This window comes from Pelobates fuscus, chromosome 1 (assembly GCF_036172605.1).
Source record: "Pelobates fuscus isolate aPelFus1 chromosome 1, aPelFus1.pri, whole genome shotgun sequence".
Classification (NCBI taxonomy): Eukaryota; Metazoa; Chordata; class Amphibia; order Anura; family Pelobatidae; genus Pelobates; species Pelobates fuscus.
In genome coordinates, this window is record NC_086317.1 from 32,054,514 (window position 1) to 32,073,691 (window position 19,178).

Sequence of the window (19,178 nt, forward strand, 5' to 3'; positions counted from 1 at the left end):
GAGAGGTTACTTACTCATAGAGTGTTTCCCGCACAACATCTGCCGTCTGAATATCCGGCCGGTGGAACCGACTTAAACCAAAATCAGGTTCGTAAATGGTCTCAAATTCTTCTATCTGATGACGCAAAAAGTCGGGCACTAGAAATGGTTCATGTGGATTCAGCAGGCTTCTGATCAAAAGGAATAAAACCACATATGAAGTCATGGCATTTTGATATCGTATAACGTGCTGTGATGGATATTTTGATGAAAATAAAATAAAACCGCTATTCCTATACTCAGGGATGAAGTTTCCTTCTGGAATTCTACATAATAAAATAAACACACTGCTCAAGCAAAATCACAAAACAAATTATAATTAAAATATCAAAAGAAAGTTAGTTTTGGGGACTGTTCTGCAAAATGTTGGGAATCTACATTACTCAAGGCTGAACCGCAGAATGGGATTCATGCAGAGTGTTTTGAGGACGCATCGGGGAAGTTGCCATCAACGGCAGTGACCATTTACCAGGGAAATCCGCTTTGAATTCTCAACACTTTAGACTAGTTTACTACATAAACTTAAGATAAAACTAATTTACATGGGGAGCATATAGATCAATTTCTGTGGATTCCTTGCCCACATTCTCTGGTATATCTCAGAATATTTTGCTTTGTGGATAAATCAGAGAGAGTTCTGAGTTATTGGGAGGCAAGCACGGGACTTCACTGTGCCCACTTCTAATGGAATTGGATGAGTGTATATACATATACACACACACACACACAGTTGCAAGAAAAAGTATGTGAACCCTTTGGAATGATATGGATTTCATCATCTAAGTCACAACAATAGACAATCACAGTCTGCTTAAACTAATAACACACAAAGAATGAAATGTTGCCATGTTTTTATTGAACACACCATGTAAACATTCACAGTGCAGGTGGAAAAAGTATGTGAACCCCTAGACTAATGACATCTCCAAGAGCTAATTGGAGTGAGATGTCAGCCAACTGGAGTCCAATCAATGAGATGAGATTGGAGGTGTTGGTTACAGCTGCCCTGCCCTATAAAAAACACACACCAGTTCTGGGTTTGCTTTTCACAAGAAGCATTGCCTGATGTGAATGATGCCTCGCACAAAAGAGCTCTCAGAAGACATACATTTAAGAATTGTTGACTTGCATAAAGCTGGAAAGGGTTATAAAAGTATCTCCAAAAGCCTTGCTGTTCATCAGTCCACGGTAAGACAAATTTTCTATATATGGAGAAAGTTCAGCACTGTTGCTACTCTCCCTAGGAGTGGCCGTCCTGTAAAGATGACTGCAAGAGCACAGCGCAGACTGCTCAATGAGGTGAAGAAGAATCCTAGAGTGTCAGCTAAAGACTTACAAAAGTCAATGGCAAATGCCAACATCCCTGTTAACGAATCTACAATACGTAAAACACTAAACAAGAATGGATTTCATGGGAGGATACCACAGAGGAAGCCACTGCTGTCCAAACAAAACATTGCTGCACGTTTACAGTTTGCACAAGAGCACCTGGATGTTCCACCGCAGTACTGGCAAAATATTCTGTGGACAGATGAAACCAAAGTTGAGTTGTTTGGAAGAAACACACAACACTATGTGTGGCGAAAAAGAGGCACAGCACACCAACATCAAAACCTCATCCCAACTGCGAAGTATGGTGGTGGGGGCATCGTGGTTTGGGGCTGCTTTGCTGCGTCAGGGCCTGGACGGATTGCTATCATCGAAGGAAAAATGAATTCCCAAGTTTATCAAGACATTTTGCAGGAGAACTTAAGGCCATCTGCCTACCAGCTGAAGCTCAACAGAACAACAGAAGATGGGTGTTGCAACAGGACAATGACCCAAAGCATAGAAGTAAATCAACAACAGAATGGCTTAAACAGAAGAAATTACGCCTTCTGAATTGGCCCAGTCAGAGTCCTGACCTCAACCCGATTGAGATGCTGTGGCATGACCTCAAGAAAGCGATTCACACCAGACATCCCAGGAATATTGTTCTGCTACTACAGGAAACGTTTGGTTGAAGTTATTGCTGCCAAAGGAGGTTCAACCAGTTATTAAATCCAAGGGTTCACATACTTTTTCCACCTGCACTGTGAATGTTTACAACATGGGGAGGGTAGGGGGGGGGGGGGGGGAAATCAGTCAGAGTTTCTCAGAGTTTCTATTTTGAAAAGCTTACTTAGAAAAAAACAAAAAGGGATTTAATATCTATTACTCACAGAGTATTCTCTTCAGTGAAAATGTCTTCCTCCTGCGGTCTAGTGCTCACACCCCCAGAATACGTGTAAACAGTCTGAAAATAAAAGCAGCTTTAGACCCAAGGAAGATCTATAAAAACATCCCACAACACAAGCTTATGTAATATCCAACTTAAAGTAAATTCTTTCTCTGTTTCAGTAACAATTATGATTGTTCCAAAAGAACTTCAAATTAGATCGGAGTGTTATAAGGGCAGAGATGTGAATTTTCAGTTCATCCCAGATCCTGGGGAATGCATTAGGGATTTATATAGTCTACCTCAATTCTCTAGGTACATCTTTCCACCAGATGCATCATTCATAAAACTATGTGGCAGATAAACATCCGTATTCCCATTCAATCTTTTAATGGGCTGGTGAAATCACCAGTACATTTAAAAACACACTTACCTGGGTTAGACTAGGTTCTGCATGTGTTCCTGCCCACATCTCACAATATGCAACGGTTGTGTGATAGGTGTGGGTATTTCTCTCAAAGCATATAAGGACATTTAAACTGTTGTTAAATACGGTTTTTAGAAATGAGTTTCAAAGAATTGTGCTCTGCATACTGTATCAATGTTTTGTTGCCAATGAAGTGTTGCTGTGCCACGAATTAACATTTTAATTAAATAAAATAATAAAATGGACATTTTAATTAAACCCCATACAATGGAATCATGAAAACAATTCCTTTCTAATAGTTAGTGTCAGAGATGTGCTGCTCATTTCAGTCACATCAATTTCAAATACGTTCATCCCTTCCTGTGAAGGCAGGACACATTGTGCAAAGTTGAGGAGAACAATAAAGAAACTTTCTTTAGCCACATATCACTAACCGGCGAATCAGTTATTCTAGAACTACCCGCACAGCATTTAATCAACCCCAGTATATTTACCAGGCTAACTCTTAAGGTGGGAAGGAGCTCGACGTACATTGCACAGGGTTATCACACGCAATAAATGGCACAAACAATTAATCCTAGAAATCAATTTAAGGGAACTTCAATGGTCACAAAACACTTGGCAAACATGTTAGACTGGAACAACTCAGAACAAATACACAGATCAAAATGAACACACAAAAGAAAATTGCATAAGTCTACACCGAGATTGCTGCCAGATATGGATGAAAATGGCTGCATCTGCAGCCGTCTCCAAACAACATGTATGGCCATCACACGAATGCAGACACTGGTACCTGCTTGCTTGTTGTAGCCCTGTATTTTTTTTTTAGAAACAAATATTCTGGCCATGGTCCTCTTATGGAGGGTGTGAGGGATAAATGAAATGACAAAGTACAATGAACACATGAAAGCAAAAAAAAAAAAAAAACAACACAACAAAGCCACCTTTGTCTGGTTCTGCTTCTTTTTCTTGTGTTTGTTTTTCACTTTGATACACTTAGTCTAAAAAACAAAAGCGAAAAAAAGCACATGCATAAAATGTTTTTTGAAAAATACCAAAAAGTGCGTGACATGTCTCTCTTCCAATGACTGTAAGGGTTAAGGAAGTCAAAGGATAAAACTATGAGAATGATTGAGTAGGAATGTTTATGAGTCAGATGAGGCTGAATTAGCTGAAGGAGATGAAACACATTTCAATAGACCAGTGATGGATACCTCTGGCACCCAAAGGGCTTAGCCAGCATTTCATCCCTTTCAGCTGGCTGATATTTATGGGAAATGTTGGATCCAAAGAGCTGGAGGGCCCAGGTTATTAGTGAGCTTGTCCAACAAAAATATAAACTAATGAAATTAGCAGGAACATGGTTTCTATGGGAACTACTCCACTTAAACTACTTTTTAGTTAACACTGTTTGGATAAATCCTCCGCATTCTAATTATAAAAAATGAAGATGGCAGAAACACTTACGGAATTGTTTTCATTCGTGGATTTGGCTCTAAAATTATAATATGGTGCATCTGTAAGGGGAAAAAAAAAAAAATCACCAAACATTTGACATGTTAGTAAATATGGTGCAAACTCACAATCTGCTATATTCAGCCAATTTTGGACATATATCCCCAGGCAGGTAAAAAACGGGGCAACAGCCAACAGCACACAGAGCAAAAGTTAAAGGAACCCTATAGGGTCAGGAACATAAAACTGTATTCCTGACTCTAAAGTTTTAAAAACACCATCTAGCCCCCTATTCCAGTCTAAATTTGCTGGCTCTGCCCCTGATCTGCCTCCTTAGTAGACATCAGAAGTGGTGATCTCAGCCAATCACAATGCTTTCACATAGGAAAGCATTGGATTGGCGGAGACTGTCAAGGAGGCAGATCAGGGGCAGAGCCAGCACAAGCTGAACACAGCCCTGGTCAATCAACATCTCCTCTTGAATCAATGAATCTCTATGAGGAAAGTTCAATGTCTCCATGCAGAGGATGGCGGCATTGAATGCCACATGAAGCACCTCCAGTGGCCATCTGAGGAGTGGCCAATGAAGGTATCACTAGGCTGTAATGTAAACACTGCATTTTCTCTGAAAAGACAGATTTTACTGCAAAAAGTCTGAAGGGAATGATTCTACTCACCAGAACAAATTCAATAAGCTGTAGTTGTTCTGGTGACTATAGTGTCCCTTTAAAAACAACATATTCAAAACAGTAACAATATAGCTGATGGCCTAGTTTCAGCCACTAAGAATTTTTGGAGAATGCTTACCCATGTCTGTAAAATATATATCTAAAACCTCCTCCAGGCCTCGGTATGTGATTGTCCCCCTGTTCTCGTCTAGAAACCATATGAAGAAACGAAATAGCTCGGCTTCATGCAATTTAGCAATCACTTTCTCCATGGTACTTTCCTTGAGAGGGAAATTTAGATACTTTCCATAGGTCTCGTTCCACGGATTAATTACAGACTCCAGATTAAGATTATTCAGCAATTCTAGGTACATTATGTGAAAGTTTTCGGCCGCCTCAAAACCTTAAACAAAGAAAGTGAGCAGATTTATATCCAAAAATGTTCTGTCCTAAGTCTAGCTTAAATTTTTTTTGCAAACATTTCCTTATGTGGTATTCACATAGCGCCAACATAGTCTGCATTGCTGGAAAACAGGGAATACAGACAAATAATGAACATGTACTGATACGAAACAAACAGAAGTATATAGTCTAAATATGCATATCAGACAGTGTCAGGAAGAGTTAGAATGGACAAAGGTATCAATGCCATGTATTACCTGCCTCGTCAACTATAAATAGCCATTCAAGAAGATCTAATGTTACTGAATGACCACACTTTTCCAGACAGAAGAGAAAAATCCTAGTCTTCACTCTGTTGTTCATTTCGAACAGGTGCTGTAAGAGAAGAGTCATCTCTTCGTGCCCACACTGGCAGGACGTCTGAAAGGAAAAGGCTTCAAGTTCTTCGGAACTTATAACATTCCATAAGACTAACAAGTCTTGGAATTCCTTAGTGTCGCAGAGTCCATACCTAATCACCACCTTCTTCTGTGCAATTTGCATTAACATTATTTCATTGTGATTATCGATTGCTGCAAGGAAGAAGAAAAAAAATTGCTTAGGAGGAGGCAAATTCCTGTACATAAAATGACATGTGCGCTATAGAACATGATTTAAAAACAGAAAAGAATCTGGCTATATAGTATAAAAGACCGGTTATGTAAAATGACAATATTGCAGTACTGACTTTCATGGAGGTGTAGAAAAAGCACAATGCTCTCTATAAGACAATACAAAACCAAACAAAGTAATATTAGAATTTGTTTATGCCAATGATGTCAAACCTTTGCCTGTCACCAACAGCGCTGAAGGAATTATGGGATATGTAGTTCAAACAACTAGAACATCCAAGGTTAGACAAACCTATTCTTCAGAACTCTCTTCACGAGGATAGGAAAATACAGAGCATGATGTTGGCGCCACCATGATGTTATATTTGACATGTGTTGGCAAACTCTGTAATCTCGCCCCAGGATAAGAAGATGGATGTAAATATAAAAACTATATATCCCATGCCTAAATAAGAGCAAAGTAAGACACAAATATATGCAACTTTGCATTCATGTGAAATGTTTTTTTTTTTTAAAGAAATAGAAAGACTACATTTCAAAAGCAAAAATATTTTACAGTTAAAAAAAAAAAAAAAAAAAAACCACAATACGGAGAGGTGGAAGATCACAGCTGGGTATGTTCATAAAAACATGATCTGCATTTGAACAGGTACAGGGATTTGATTGTTCCACTTACCTTTTAAATCAAACCTACAACATGTTCTCATGGAATTTTTATATATCTCATTGCCTGGCAGCATTACGATATCTTCTTGTGATATTTTCTTATGCTCGGCTTTATTTTCAGGCTTCATTTTAAATTTCTTGTTGCTAAGGTGAAGAACGACAGGGAATAAAACAAGACAGATTCGGAGGTTTATTAGCTAGAGTGAGAATGGCTGGAAATTCAAAGTTAATTCTAAAACAGAGGCCAAAACAGTTGTAGTGCAAAAAAAAAAAAAAAAAAAAAAAAGCAGGTCTATTAGATTTATGGGATGATTCCGATGTACAACGTAGAGAAGAGTGGGAACCAATTGCATTTTTGGTCCCCTCTTTCTACAATAACAACGACCCAAAGGCACAACGGGAGAATTAGGACAAGCTGAGAGACTTCAGCGGTTTCATCATTTCCTTTTTGCTGCAAACCAGAAGCATTTAGATAAAGTATATTTTTAATCCACTACCATTCTGATACATTTAAACCCCGAAGTATCTCTGAAAAGCAAGTTAACTGCAGTTTCACATTTAAGGGTTATATTTGAAAGGAGACGCAAGATATACACACCCAGACCAAAACACCACTCCTGCGCACACTTACCTATTCGTTTTCTGTTTAGATGTAGCTCTCGGGGGTTCTTTCTTTCTAACAATTTTATCTTCAAACTATAAAGTGAAAAGACACAAAGGTTTATTTTAAGAAAGTAAATCACACAGTTTGTATTTTTATGTACAGGACTGTGAACATTAAAGAAGAAAAATAAAGAAATGATGGAATTCCAGTGACAGTTAGTGATGGCAATCCATTAGACTGTTTCCCACGATGCTTAACCAGTGCCCTGTTTAATTTTTGGACAGCACCACCAGACTCCTTTCATAAATGAGAAGCAGCAATCAGATCAATGTACAGAGTTTGGGGGGAATATTAAAGGACAGCCTGCTATAGTCGTTAAGCTGCCAAGTGACCTGGCATTTTACCCCAGTTCAATGTCAAACCATCTAGGAATTTTAGGCGGTGAGCTGCAGTGGTTATGTTATTTAAACTGACCCTTTAAGTTCACAAAGATCTGGTGTGCCAACGTTCCCTATTACAGTTACAGTTAATCCCTAGATTTACCAACCTTAGCTGAAAGCATGGCTCTCTCCCTCTGACACCGCTAAACCCTGCCTCTCTATCCTTTGGTGGTCTTCAATTTTCCCACAACCCAAGACACTCTGAAAGCAAAGGTGGTGGTGTAGAGTTTCTGCGCTCACCTCACTGCTCCTTCAAACTTCTACCCACCCCCTTTTCCTCTCTCTCTCTCTCATCATTTAAAATTCATTCAATTCCCCCTTTCAAACCCATCTCTGCTAACATTGTCATTATCTATCGTCCCCTTAGTTCCCCTCTCCTCTTCCTTGAGCACTTTGCTGCTTGGCTTCCCTACTTCCTTTCCTCTAATATGCCATCCTTAATTCTTGGGAACTTCAATATTCCCATTATTCTACCCTTGTCCTCAGTAGCCTCAAAACTACTTTCAATTACCTCCTCCCTTGGGCTATCGCAATGGGCTTCCTCTACTACAAATTCATGTTGCGTTCATACAGCACAGCCGTTGCCCTTGCCAAACAGTCATACTTTTCATCCCTAATCAACTCATGCTCCCGCAATCCCAGGCGTCTTTTAAATACTTTTAGCTCACTTCTTTGCCCTGCTGTTGCCGCCACCCCCCCCCCCCCCAAACTAACCTTAAAGCTGATAGCTTTGCATGCTACTTTACCGACAAGACTGATTAGCTAAGGAAAGAATTCTCACAACCTTGCCCTTCTATTTTTCAACCACACCTGGATCATGCCTTTCCTACCTGTAAGACTTTCTCCCAGGCTACTGAACAAGAAGTGGCTGTGCTTCTCCTTTCCTCCTGCCCCACCACTTGCCCGCTTGATCCTGTCCCGTCGCACCTGATCAACTCTCTCTCCTCTTGTCTTGTGCCTTCCTAACACACATCTTCAACTGCTCTCTCTTTCTTCTGGCGTTGTCCATGCTGACCTTAAACATGCTGTTTCCTCAATTCCAACTTTCTCCTTGACCCTCTTCAGTCTGGCTTCTGCCCCTCCACTCTACTGAGACTGCTCTTATTAAAGTCACTAACAACCTAATTACAGCTAAATCCAAACGGCACTACTCCATACTAATTCTTCTTGACCTCTCTGCTGCCTTTGACACTGTTGACCATGTTCTCCTTCTCTTCAATCACTCATTCTTTGTGACACTGTCCTCCCTTCGTCCTCTCTCTGTTGGAGTCCCCCATGGCTCTGTCCTTGGTCCCCTTCTATTTTCTCTTTATACTGCCTCTCTTGGTAAACTTATTGCCTCATTTGGATTCCAACACCACCTGTACGCTGATGACACCCAGATATATCTCTCCTCCCCAGCCATCCTGCAACATGTCACTGCTTGCCTTCCATCTCTGACTGGATGTCCTCCCGCTTTTTGAAACCCAATCTCTCTAAAACTGAACTCCTTGTCTTTCCTTCTCCTAATACTGATCCTCCTCCTTTACTCTCCCTTCAAGTTAGTGGTACCCACATCAGTCCATCCTTGCAAACGTGCTGTCTTGGCATTATACTTTATTCTGGCCTCACATTTGAGCCTCAATCCAGTCTGTTACCAAATCCGGTTGATTCCACCTTAAAAACATAGCCCGTATCCGCCCCTTTCTTAAGGAAGATGCTACTAAGGAGCCTGTCCATGCTCTAGTAATCTCTTGCATGGATTATTGTAACGCTCTCCTAATAGGTCTTCCCACAAGTCGTATTGCCCCGCTACAGTCTGTAATGAATGCTGCTGCCAGACTGATTTTCCTCTGTAGTTGGTCCTCTCACACCTCTCCCCTCGGTCAGTCCTTACATTGTCTTCCTGTATCCTATAGGAGTCAATTCAAGGTACTAATCCACACCTATAAAGCACTGAACTATTTTAGCCCCTCCTATTTCTCTTCACAAATCCATAGGTATGCCCCTTCTCGGTCTCTCCGCTCTGCCCGTGACCTTCTCCTGTCCGCTGCTCGCACCCGTACGGCCAACTCACGCTTGCAGGACTTCACGCGGGCGACTCCTTGCCTATGGAATAGCCTCCCTACAAACATCAAGCTCTCCCCTAGTCAATCATTTAAAAAGTGCCCCAAAACCCATCTCTTTAGGAATGCCTATAGCCTCCCAGAGTAACCTCTACCTCACGTACCTGTCCCTTGCTTGTTTAATTGCAACCTCCTGTCCTGTTTTACACCACACCTTCTAAAGCTTCTTAATCTTGTTTGAGCAGGGTCTTCTTCAATCTATTGTTCCTGTAAGTTTTTGTAATTGTCTCATCTCCCCCTTTGATAATATTGTAAAGCACTACGGAATATGCTGGCGCTATATAAATACCAGTAATAGTAATAATGACTGGAAAGGGGGATTTTTTTTAAATTTAAATTTTGGTCAATCAGAATATATTCTTGAAGCATAAGGTGACAAAGTTCATATATATCAGTAATAATCTTATAATAAGATACAAATCAATGGAAAGGGAGATTTTAAGGAAATTATGTGCCAGGAGCAATATCAATTTGGCAAGATGACATGCAGATCTCTGGCATGCGAAGGAATGTTGCTAATCTATCACAGATTACAAAATAACAGTCTATTGTTACTGTAAAAGAGAGAGAAATACTGTGTACTGGTTAATACAACAGAATGAGAGACAAATACTTTACAGATCAAGTAATCACAACATATTCTACATATTGCGGTTTATTCACTACACACCAAGTTGGGTAAATTGAAACATTAAATGCCAGATGTCGGCACAAGTAGATTTGGAAATACAGCCAAACGGTGAATACTAGGCATGGTAGGCGAAATGATAGTCTATTTATGGCAATTCTTTGTTTACAGAATAAACCTCACAACGTATAAACCTTAATCAAATAAAATCATGGAATAAAAAGGTTCCTTCATATTTACCTCACATTTCACTACTCCCGTGGAATCATAGATAACAATATGACAAATTCTTCCCTTGCAGTCTGGGGTAAGACAGGCATTTTTAAGGAAATCCTGTATGGACAAAACAAAAACTATTAAGTAAAGTGCTTAGAAAACAGGCAGTCTAAGCTACATAATCGCAACATGCTATTGTAGTGGTTATGGTGCTTGTAGTCTGCATTCACTGTCCACCAGTTCCAAGTCAAACCGGTTTACATTTTGAAATTTTGTCTATATTTGTATGGCAGCGCCAGCAATAGGCTAAGCTTAAAGGCTCAGCGTACGAATGGCGTCTACACGTGGATGTAATAAATATTGCTAATTGAGAAGTCAAACTTTTGCATAAGCAATACGTGAGCAGGTGCCTCAGGTAAACCTAATTTTTGGCCAAAACACACACACACAAAAAAAATAACTGTTTGAATCGGGGCCAGGGAACAAACAGCTCCTGCATCCTAATAGCACCATTATTACATTGGCATGTAGTGGTTATGGTGCTTAAATTGACTAAAATCAGTTGGATTCGTTCTAAGACACCAGATTCCAAAAGGAGCAAGACCATGTGACATACACAATATTAAATACATGTCACTTTAAAAAATAATTCAAATAAAGTATATTGCATCTTGTTTTACGCTTTGCCGTTTTCGCAATATACCACGTAAAGATTTATAAAGGCAAAAACCTTATTTTTATTTTATTTTTTTTAAAGCATTTTTTGTGGTGGTGGAACTTACTTATGTGTGAGCAAGTAATCAGTTCACAGTGGTTTACAAAGCAGGAGAGACCCTTTATTGTACATGTATGGTTTATTTTAAAGTTTATGGTTTGTTTTTGTTTAATTAGGTTTATTTAAATGTATTTTCCTTTTATTATTAATATTTATATAAATTTTTTAGACTGAATTCATAAAAACAAAAAAAAAAAACTTTTTTTTTTTTTTAAAGAAGACATCGGAATAAAAATAATATCAACAGTTCATATATCTGATTGTGGATTAGAGAGCATACATTGCAAATCGAGAGTATTAGAGAAGGTAATCCAGGAATATAAATGTAAGCGATGGGAACTTCAGAGAGTATTATACTCTGTTAGTATCACTGGGCATCATTTCATTAAGTATAGGAATCAGTTAGGACATTTCTACAGAAAACACAATAACACAACTTACTTTACAAAATGCTTCCCAGATGCTGTAGTTTATTTATCCCTTAAAGTATTTCCCACTAAGGCAGGAGGGAGACATTGATGTCCTATAGTGCAGCTGCTAAACAGGCTTAACACAAATTTATGAATTACTTTAAATAATAATATAGTATTTTATTATTATTTTTTTTTTAAATATATATATTTTTTTCTTTGTTTGTTTTTAATGATTTTTTTTCTTCTTAGCATTGAATTCAAAGCTTTCCTAGGAGCTGGATTTAGGCACCCGATCAAGCTTCACTTGGTCTCTGTACAGAAAGTGCCTCTAGTGACAGTCTTTAGAGGTGTATTCAACCCTACAATGTAAACAGTGACGCTTCAACAAAACCACAAACAATTTTAGTGAGATTAGGTGGTTCATTAAATTCATCATGTCCTTTTTCATGGAAAACAAATTTAGATAACAATTACAAATATCTCATCATGTACTTGACCCTGCATTCAACATAGAATGAGATAATCTACAAGTAACTTGTGGAATGTCACCGGATGACTGGGGAATAGTGGGGTGTATTTCTGCACAGCAAAAATCCATTTGTTCACTATTATACTGCTTTGCTACTGTGTCCTGAATGGCAGATACAACAGCAACTATTGTAGACCGCAATGGAAAGGGCAGACACTGGCCTTTTAAGAGAAACCAAGTCACTAACTATTCCAAAGAAAAGTAAATGTGTTCTCTGTTGGCTATGGTATAACGGCAGGGCCGGATTGGCCCACCAGGATACCAGCAAATTTCCCGTGGGCCATGGCACCTAGGGCTGGGCAGACAGCCCTAATCATCATGCTAATGTAATTTAAATGATTTTCACCTCGGACTGTGCCGCAATTAGGCTGCTGGCGGCCGGAGTGAGACCTATCAGTCTCCCTGCACTATTTACAGCAATTTGGGCTCCATGCCCCCACCTCCTGCATGCAAGCCCCACCTCCTGAAGAAAGCCCTGCCTCTCACACACAAGCTCTGCCTCCACACGCATGTTGCTGGCCTCTCTGGGAGTAAGAGGTCAGAAAATAGCAACTTACCTACCAGTGCCAAATAAGCTTCAGCCTTGTCAGTGATTGTGTGTGTGTGTGTGTGTGCCTGCTCCTAAGTGAGCTTGCGTGTGTGCCTGCTCCTAAGTGAGCTTGCGTGTGTGCCTGCTCCTAAGTGAGCTTGCGTGTGTGCCTGCTCCTAAGTGAGCTTGCGTGTGTGCCTGCTCCTAAGTGAGCTTGCGTGTGTGCCTGCTCCTAAGTGAGCTTGCGTGTGTGCCTGCTCCTAAGTGAGCTTGCGTGTGTGCCTGCTCCTAAGTGAGCTTGCGTGTGTGCCTGCTCCTAAGTGAGCTTGCGTGTGTGCCTGCTCCTAAGTGAGCTTGCGTGTGTGCCTGCTCCTAAGTGAGCTTGCGTGTGTGCCTGCTCCTAAGTGAGCTTGCGTGTGTGCCTGCTCCTAAGTGAGCTTGCGTGTGTGCCTGCTCCTAAGTGAGCTTGTGTGTGTGTGTGTGTGCCTGCTCCTAAGTGAGCTTGTGTGTGTGTGTGTGTGCCTGCTCCTAAGTGAGCTTGTGTGTGTCTGTGTGTGCCTGATCCTGAGTGAGCTTGTGTGTGTGTGTGCCTGATCCTGAGTGAGCTTGTGTGTGTGTGTGCCTGATCCTGAGTGAGCTTGTGTGTGTGTGTGTGTGCCTGATCCTGAGTGAGCTTGTGTGTGTGTGTGTGTGTGTGCCTGCTCCTGAGTGAGCTTGTGTGTGTATGCCTGCTCCTGAGTGAGCTTGTGTGTGTCTGCTAGTGAGTGAGCTTGTGTGTGTGTGTCTGCTAGTGAGTGAGCTTGTGTGTGTGTCTGCTAGTGAGTGAGCTTGTGTGTGTGTGTCTGCTAGTGAGTGAGCTTGTGTGTGTGTGTCTGCTAGTGAGTGAGCTTGTGTGTGTGTGTCTGCTAGTGAGTGAGCTTGTGTGCGTGTGGCAGTGAGCTTATCTGTAGTAAGCATGTGTGTGTCAGTGGGCTTGTCTGTTGGAAGCATGTGTGTTAGTGAGCATGTGTGCGTTAGCTTGTCTGTAGTGAGCATGTGTGTGTGTCGGTATGCTGGTCTGTAGTGAGCATGTGTGTGTGACAGTGAGCTTGTCTGTAGTAGGCTTGTGCATGTCAGTTTTTCTGTACTAAATTTGTTAGTGTACCAGTGAGATTGTCTATCAGTGAGCCTATTTGTGTGCATCAGTGAGCTTCTGTTATGTCAAGAGTATGTATATCAATGAGATTCTCTGTCTGTGAGTCTTTGCATCAATGAGCTTGTGTCAGTGACTTTGTCTGTGTCTGCATGTGAGTATGCTTACTGTATAATTAAATATTTTACTCTGAAAGGAACAATATTTGAAATTAGAAAAATAAATATACCAATAATATTATTTAAGGCTATGTTTTGCCATCCCAGATGATTGAGTTACATATTGTGCGTACTTATATATTACTCAATCATCTGGGGTGGCAAGACATAGCCTTACATATTATTGGTATATTTATTTTTCTAATTCAATTTATTGGTCCTTTTAGAATATATATATATATCCAGAAAGATGGAATGCACTCCAGTGAGAGAGACAGACCGACACAAAGACACATCCACACAACAGGTTTACACTGTAATTTCTTTGTGTGCATAGAGGCAGTGACACTGCACCACAGCCTAAGCAATAAAAGGATGTTGTGGTGTTTAGAGAATCCCTTTAATGTTGAAGATTTGAATGATTTTTGGATGGGCAGCCATATGTAGCAGAAATTCTCATTTATAGTACTACCTCCTTTTCTACTTGTTGGGTCATTCCTTGTAAACATCAGTTACTTATACATTACCAATGTCTAGAAAGAGTCATCCTAAGGAAATTCATATAACATTTCTCCTGTGAGAACACCAAATACCAGACCCCGTCTTCTATCACCTATTGCTAGATCGGTTTTATTTAGGTTTAAACCATGATATTTGGTTTGATCTGAGTGAAGCAGTTTGCCTGTCTGCTTTATTGAAGATCTGACAATGATTTACTTATGTTCCCTTTCAGAACAATGGCAATGAAAGAAGATGAAAGGTACAGTCTTACCTTATCGATCTTATCAGAGTAAGCACTAGCTTTAAGTTTCTTCCAACAGCAAATATGAAATTCGACTTTACAAAGTAGACTGCACCACATACGAATAAAACCCTGGAACACAAAAATAAAACTTTGGTTGATTCAGCAAACATGATATTAAATGGAACCAATGATAAAGGATAACATCTCAGAGTCTAAATGAGCTGAGCCACACAGATCTGCTGACTTTAAAGGGATCAATAAGAATTATAGGGCAAACTTGAAGGGACATTATAGGCACCTAGACCTCTTCAGCTCACCTAAGCGGTCTAGGTGCAATGTCCCATGTCCCTTAACCCTACAGTGGTAATTATTGCAGTATTACCTCTCAGGATTAACTCCACCTCTAGTGTCTGTCTACCAGAAAGCCACTAGACTGACTTCTGGGTGGTTAGGCGACCAATAGTTGCCTAAATGACGCTGGATGCCCTCATGCTGGGTATGAGGACATCCAGTGCCAATCAAATCCCTATAGGAAATCAACATGAGTGTGGGCGGAGCCTGGCCCAGTGCTGAGGGACATGGATTCAGGTAAGTGACTGCAGGGGCGCGAGGGAAGAAGGGCACTGTAGCAACCTTTGTTTTTACAAAACTGGCTTGGAAAGAAATGTTTTGCTAATGAGGAGTCACTAATTGGCTAAGAGTATCAGCTGACCGCTCTCAGTCAATCAGCGGCGTCTCTGCCGGGCGGCACTCCGTACTTCCTGAAACGGTTTAACCCCTTGAGGTAAGAGTGCCTCACGGTGCCTCTGGCACCAAAGCAACTTTATTTAGATGAAGTTGTTTTGATGCCTGGAGTGTCCCTTTAAGGTTTCTTTTTTTTTTTTTTTTAATCAAACATCTTTTTCACAATTTTATAGAAAGACAGACATTTTATGCAAATAAGCAAGCTATAAATCACTTACACATGGGTATAAAGAATTTGCATGATTTTCATTGCAGAAGAGGATTTTTTTTTACCGCCACTGAATAGTTTAAAAACAGCAAAGACCGGAGTAGTGTTTACTGGGGTGAATAAGAAATGAACCGTTATGAATGAAAATGTGACCATTTCTCTTAATGGAGACGATATGAAGCAACATTCGTCTCAACATACGTTCTGAGTGTTCAGCTTAATTACCTTGAAATCTGGATCTGTAAAATAGATTTGGATTTTAGGCACGCTGAGGCATTTCTCAAAGCGACAAATAGCATCAGGGCTTGGAGGGAACTTGCATTCTTCTATACGGTTTTCCAAAATCAACTAAATAATAAATAAATAAATACGTAAAAAATACTGAAACTAAAAGTAGATCATAAGTTACAGTAACATTACAAAATGTATGCGTTAAAGAATTCTACTGTGTAGCATGGGAGGCTATTCTGTGCATCATATTGCATTGTTCTAAGCAATCGAGAACAATGGCGTTTACAAAGATATTATATGCTACAACATCTGTCCTTCCATTTTCATGTGCACCTGTCACGGTAAAGAACGTATTCTCAAATTTGGAAAAATAAAATAAAATAATTGACCCCCACCTCTCACTTGTCATTAACTCAGTATAAAGTGTTTGGATGGTGGCATTGTATGTGTGCCAAGGAGTGACAGACAGGAGGGACTAGCAGGAGATCCAACTGCTTTCCATTACATTTTACTATACATTCATTTTTTTAAAAAACATTTTTATATCTAGCTACTATATTAAAAATATTGGGATTATTTTTATCCCATAGCTAGGTGGAAAATTCAGGGAAATCTCTCATCAGCACTGCAAACAGGAAATATAAGTGCAGTTACATTATTAAAAATATCTTACAAACTGCAGAGACGTTTAAAGGAGTAAGTGTCAGGATCCCGCGGGCGGCTGCGAGGGGAGGCTGCAGTCCGCTCGCAGCACTCACCCTCCAGCCGTCCGTGGTCCCCTTCCTGGTGTGCGCTCGGCGGGCGGCATCCTCCCAGCCACGGATGCCGCCCGCGCCTTCCTCTACGTCCCCCAGCGGCAGCATGCATGACGCTGCACGCTGGGAGACCGCCCATTTTCACAAACGCCGGGGTCAGCCACCTGAACCGGCGTTAAAGGCACAGTGCCTCAATCAAAGTGGGAGGTCTAGATATCTCCCACGTGTGATTGTTAATTCTGATTTGAAATTATCCAATCAGAATTAACCTATGGATTTAAATACTTACCTTTCCTGTTCCTCTCTGCCCTGTTGTGGTATTTGCTTTCTAGTATTGCTACTGAACTTGTGTTTCTGGTTACGTACTCTCTGGCTTGTTTATCCGACTTTGCGACTTTCTCCTACCCTTTGACCTCGGCTTGTCTCTCGTTATTCTATCTTCTGGTTCCCCTTACTCGGCTTGTCTCCTGACTATTCTTTGTGTGCTTAGCCCGGCCACTCTAAGGTCCGGTACTGCACCTTTTCTGTGTGTGTGTTAGCGTGTTTGGTTCCCGGAATCGTGACCGTAAGTGAATAATTTATTACTTTTCTTTCGGGTGACATAGCCATTAACACCAAACCTTGATTTTAAAGCCATATAATTACTTGAGATCCAAACACAGGCAATCATTGATAGTCCCCTTGTTCTTACCTTTAATTTTTCTGGAATGCTTTCATTAATGACAACATCTGTTAAGGGCCAGTTCAGGACCCCTGGTACAATCTTATGTGCCACCATGGTCTGTGATTTAACATACTGTTTTAAGGCATCTGAAAATCTGAGCAAGAGATCATTCATGAAGCATTGTCCCATGTAACACTGCATATGTTTTGGAGAAGTCATGTTAAAGTTAAGAAGGATGACAAAGATTTAGTTAGTTCATATCTCTCAGGGGTATGTAGCTGGTTTTGCCTTTTTTAATGTTATGTTTTATTTTAGGAGACTCCAAATCACTGCTACATTGCATGCACGCTTTATATAATACTTTCCAAAAAACGAGGCATAAAACCATTATAGACAATACTGCTAACTACAAGTGACTATACCTTTAAATATAGCTAAGGGGCAGCAGAATAAAGCTTTTAACCCCTTAAGGACACATGACATGTGTAACATGTCATGATTCCCTTTTACTCCAGAAGCTTGGTCCTTAAAGGGACACTATAGTCACCTGAACAACTTTAGCTTAATGAAGCAGTTTTGGTGTATAGAACATGCCCCTGCAGCCTCACTGCTCAATCCTCTGCCATTTAGGAGTTAAATCCCTTTGTTTATGAACCCTAGTCACACCTCCCTGCATGTGACTTGCACAGCCTTCCATAAACACTTCCTGTAAAGAGAGCCCTATTTAGGCTTCCTTTATTGCAAGTTCTGTTTAATTAAGATTTTCTTATCCCCTGCTATGTTAATAGCTTGCTAGACCCTGCAAGAGCCTCCTGTATGTGATTAACCCCTTAAGGACACATGACATGTGTGACATGTCATGATTCCCTTTTATTCCAGAAGTTTGGTCCTTAAGGGGTTAAAGTTCAATTTAGAGATTGAGATACAATTACCGTATATACTCGAGTATAAGTCGAGTTTTTCGGCACATTTTTTGTGCTGAAAAACCCCAACTCGACTTATACTCGAGTCAATATCTGTATTATGGCAACTTACATTGCCATAATACAGACAAGGGGCTGTTAGGGGCTGGCAGAGAGCGTTTACTACCCTTTCATGCAGCTCCTGTCAGCTCCCTCCTCCTCCGCGCCGGTCCGGTCAGCTCCCCTGTCAGCTCCCAGTGTAAGTCTCACGGCCGCGCGAAGCAAATTCCATGACTGTGCATTTCAGCCCTCCCTGCTTTCAGATTGCAACAACCTCAATTTAATCAAAATAAAATGTGTGCCTTGCTATGGATGACCACGATCAATACGTTTTTCCATAATAACTATGCCTAGATCACTGCCAACTGGAACTGCCACAGAGGATGTATAATAGGCGTTTGTTATCCCTATTTACATGCTATCTGAGCCCATTACTGTCCAACTTTTTCCCAGCTGTCTATACACAATGCTATCTGGGTTCAATGAACAAATAGAATATGTTTTTTACCTGTTCTGTCTAAAATAGACATTCCCAATTCCATAAACTGCTAGACAGCTAAATCTTTCTTTGGTGTACTGAGTTTGGATCCGTTTGAACTGCTCTTCAGCTTTGGTCAACTCCTAGAGCAGAAGAATGAAAGAAAATTGAAAATAAAAACATAACACTCTTGGTCATCAAGAGATTACTAAAAAAAAAAAAAAAAAAAAAAAAAAAGGTAACACCACCATCAAAAAGCATTGGAACTGACAGGGTGCTGTGATAAAATGTACAATCTCTAATCTTTATGTGTAGAATACATTCAGTGTCAATGCACAATTTCCCAAGTAACGAGTATAAAAAGATTTTTTTGAGCGTGCATTTAAGAAGTTTA

At 40.3% G+C, this 19,178-nt stretch overlaps 1 protein-coding gene across 1 annotated transcript in view; it reads right to left on the bottom strand.

Annotated features, from left to right (window-relative positions):
- The window catches only part of TTC3 (tetratricopeptide repeat domain 3), a 100,781-nt gene that overhangs the window by 13,064 nt on the left and 68,539 nt on the right, over positions 1-19,178 (bottom strand). Inside the window, exons 20-32 of the mRNA XM_063450279.1 lie at positions 18,815-18,927; positions 17,372-17,498; positions 15,920-16,042; positions 14,770-14,871; positions 10,486-10,578; positions 7,100-7,164; positions 6,479-6,612; positions 5,449-5,763; positions 4,929-5,192; positions 4,134-4,183; positions 3,611-3,667; positions 2,241-2,314; positions 15-170 (exon numbers count right to left, since the gene is read on the bottom strand). Of these exons, the coding sequence (XP_063306349.1) occupies positions 15-170; positions 2,241-2,314; positions 3,611-3,667; positions 4,134-4,183; positions 4,929-5,192; positions 5,449-5,763; positions 6,479-6,612; positions 7,100-7,164; positions 10,486-10,578; positions 14,770-14,871; positions 15,920-16,042; positions 17,372-17,498; positions 18,815-18,927 (1,673 nt within the window). The remainder of the gene's footprint in view (positions 1-14; positions 171-2,240; positions 2,315-3,610; positions 3,668-4,133; positions 4,184-4,928; positions 5,193-5,448; positions 5,764-6,478; positions 6,613-7,099; positions 7,165-10,485; positions 10,579-14,769; positions 14,872-15,919; positions 16,043-17,371; positions 17,499-18,814; positions 18,928-19,178) is intronic.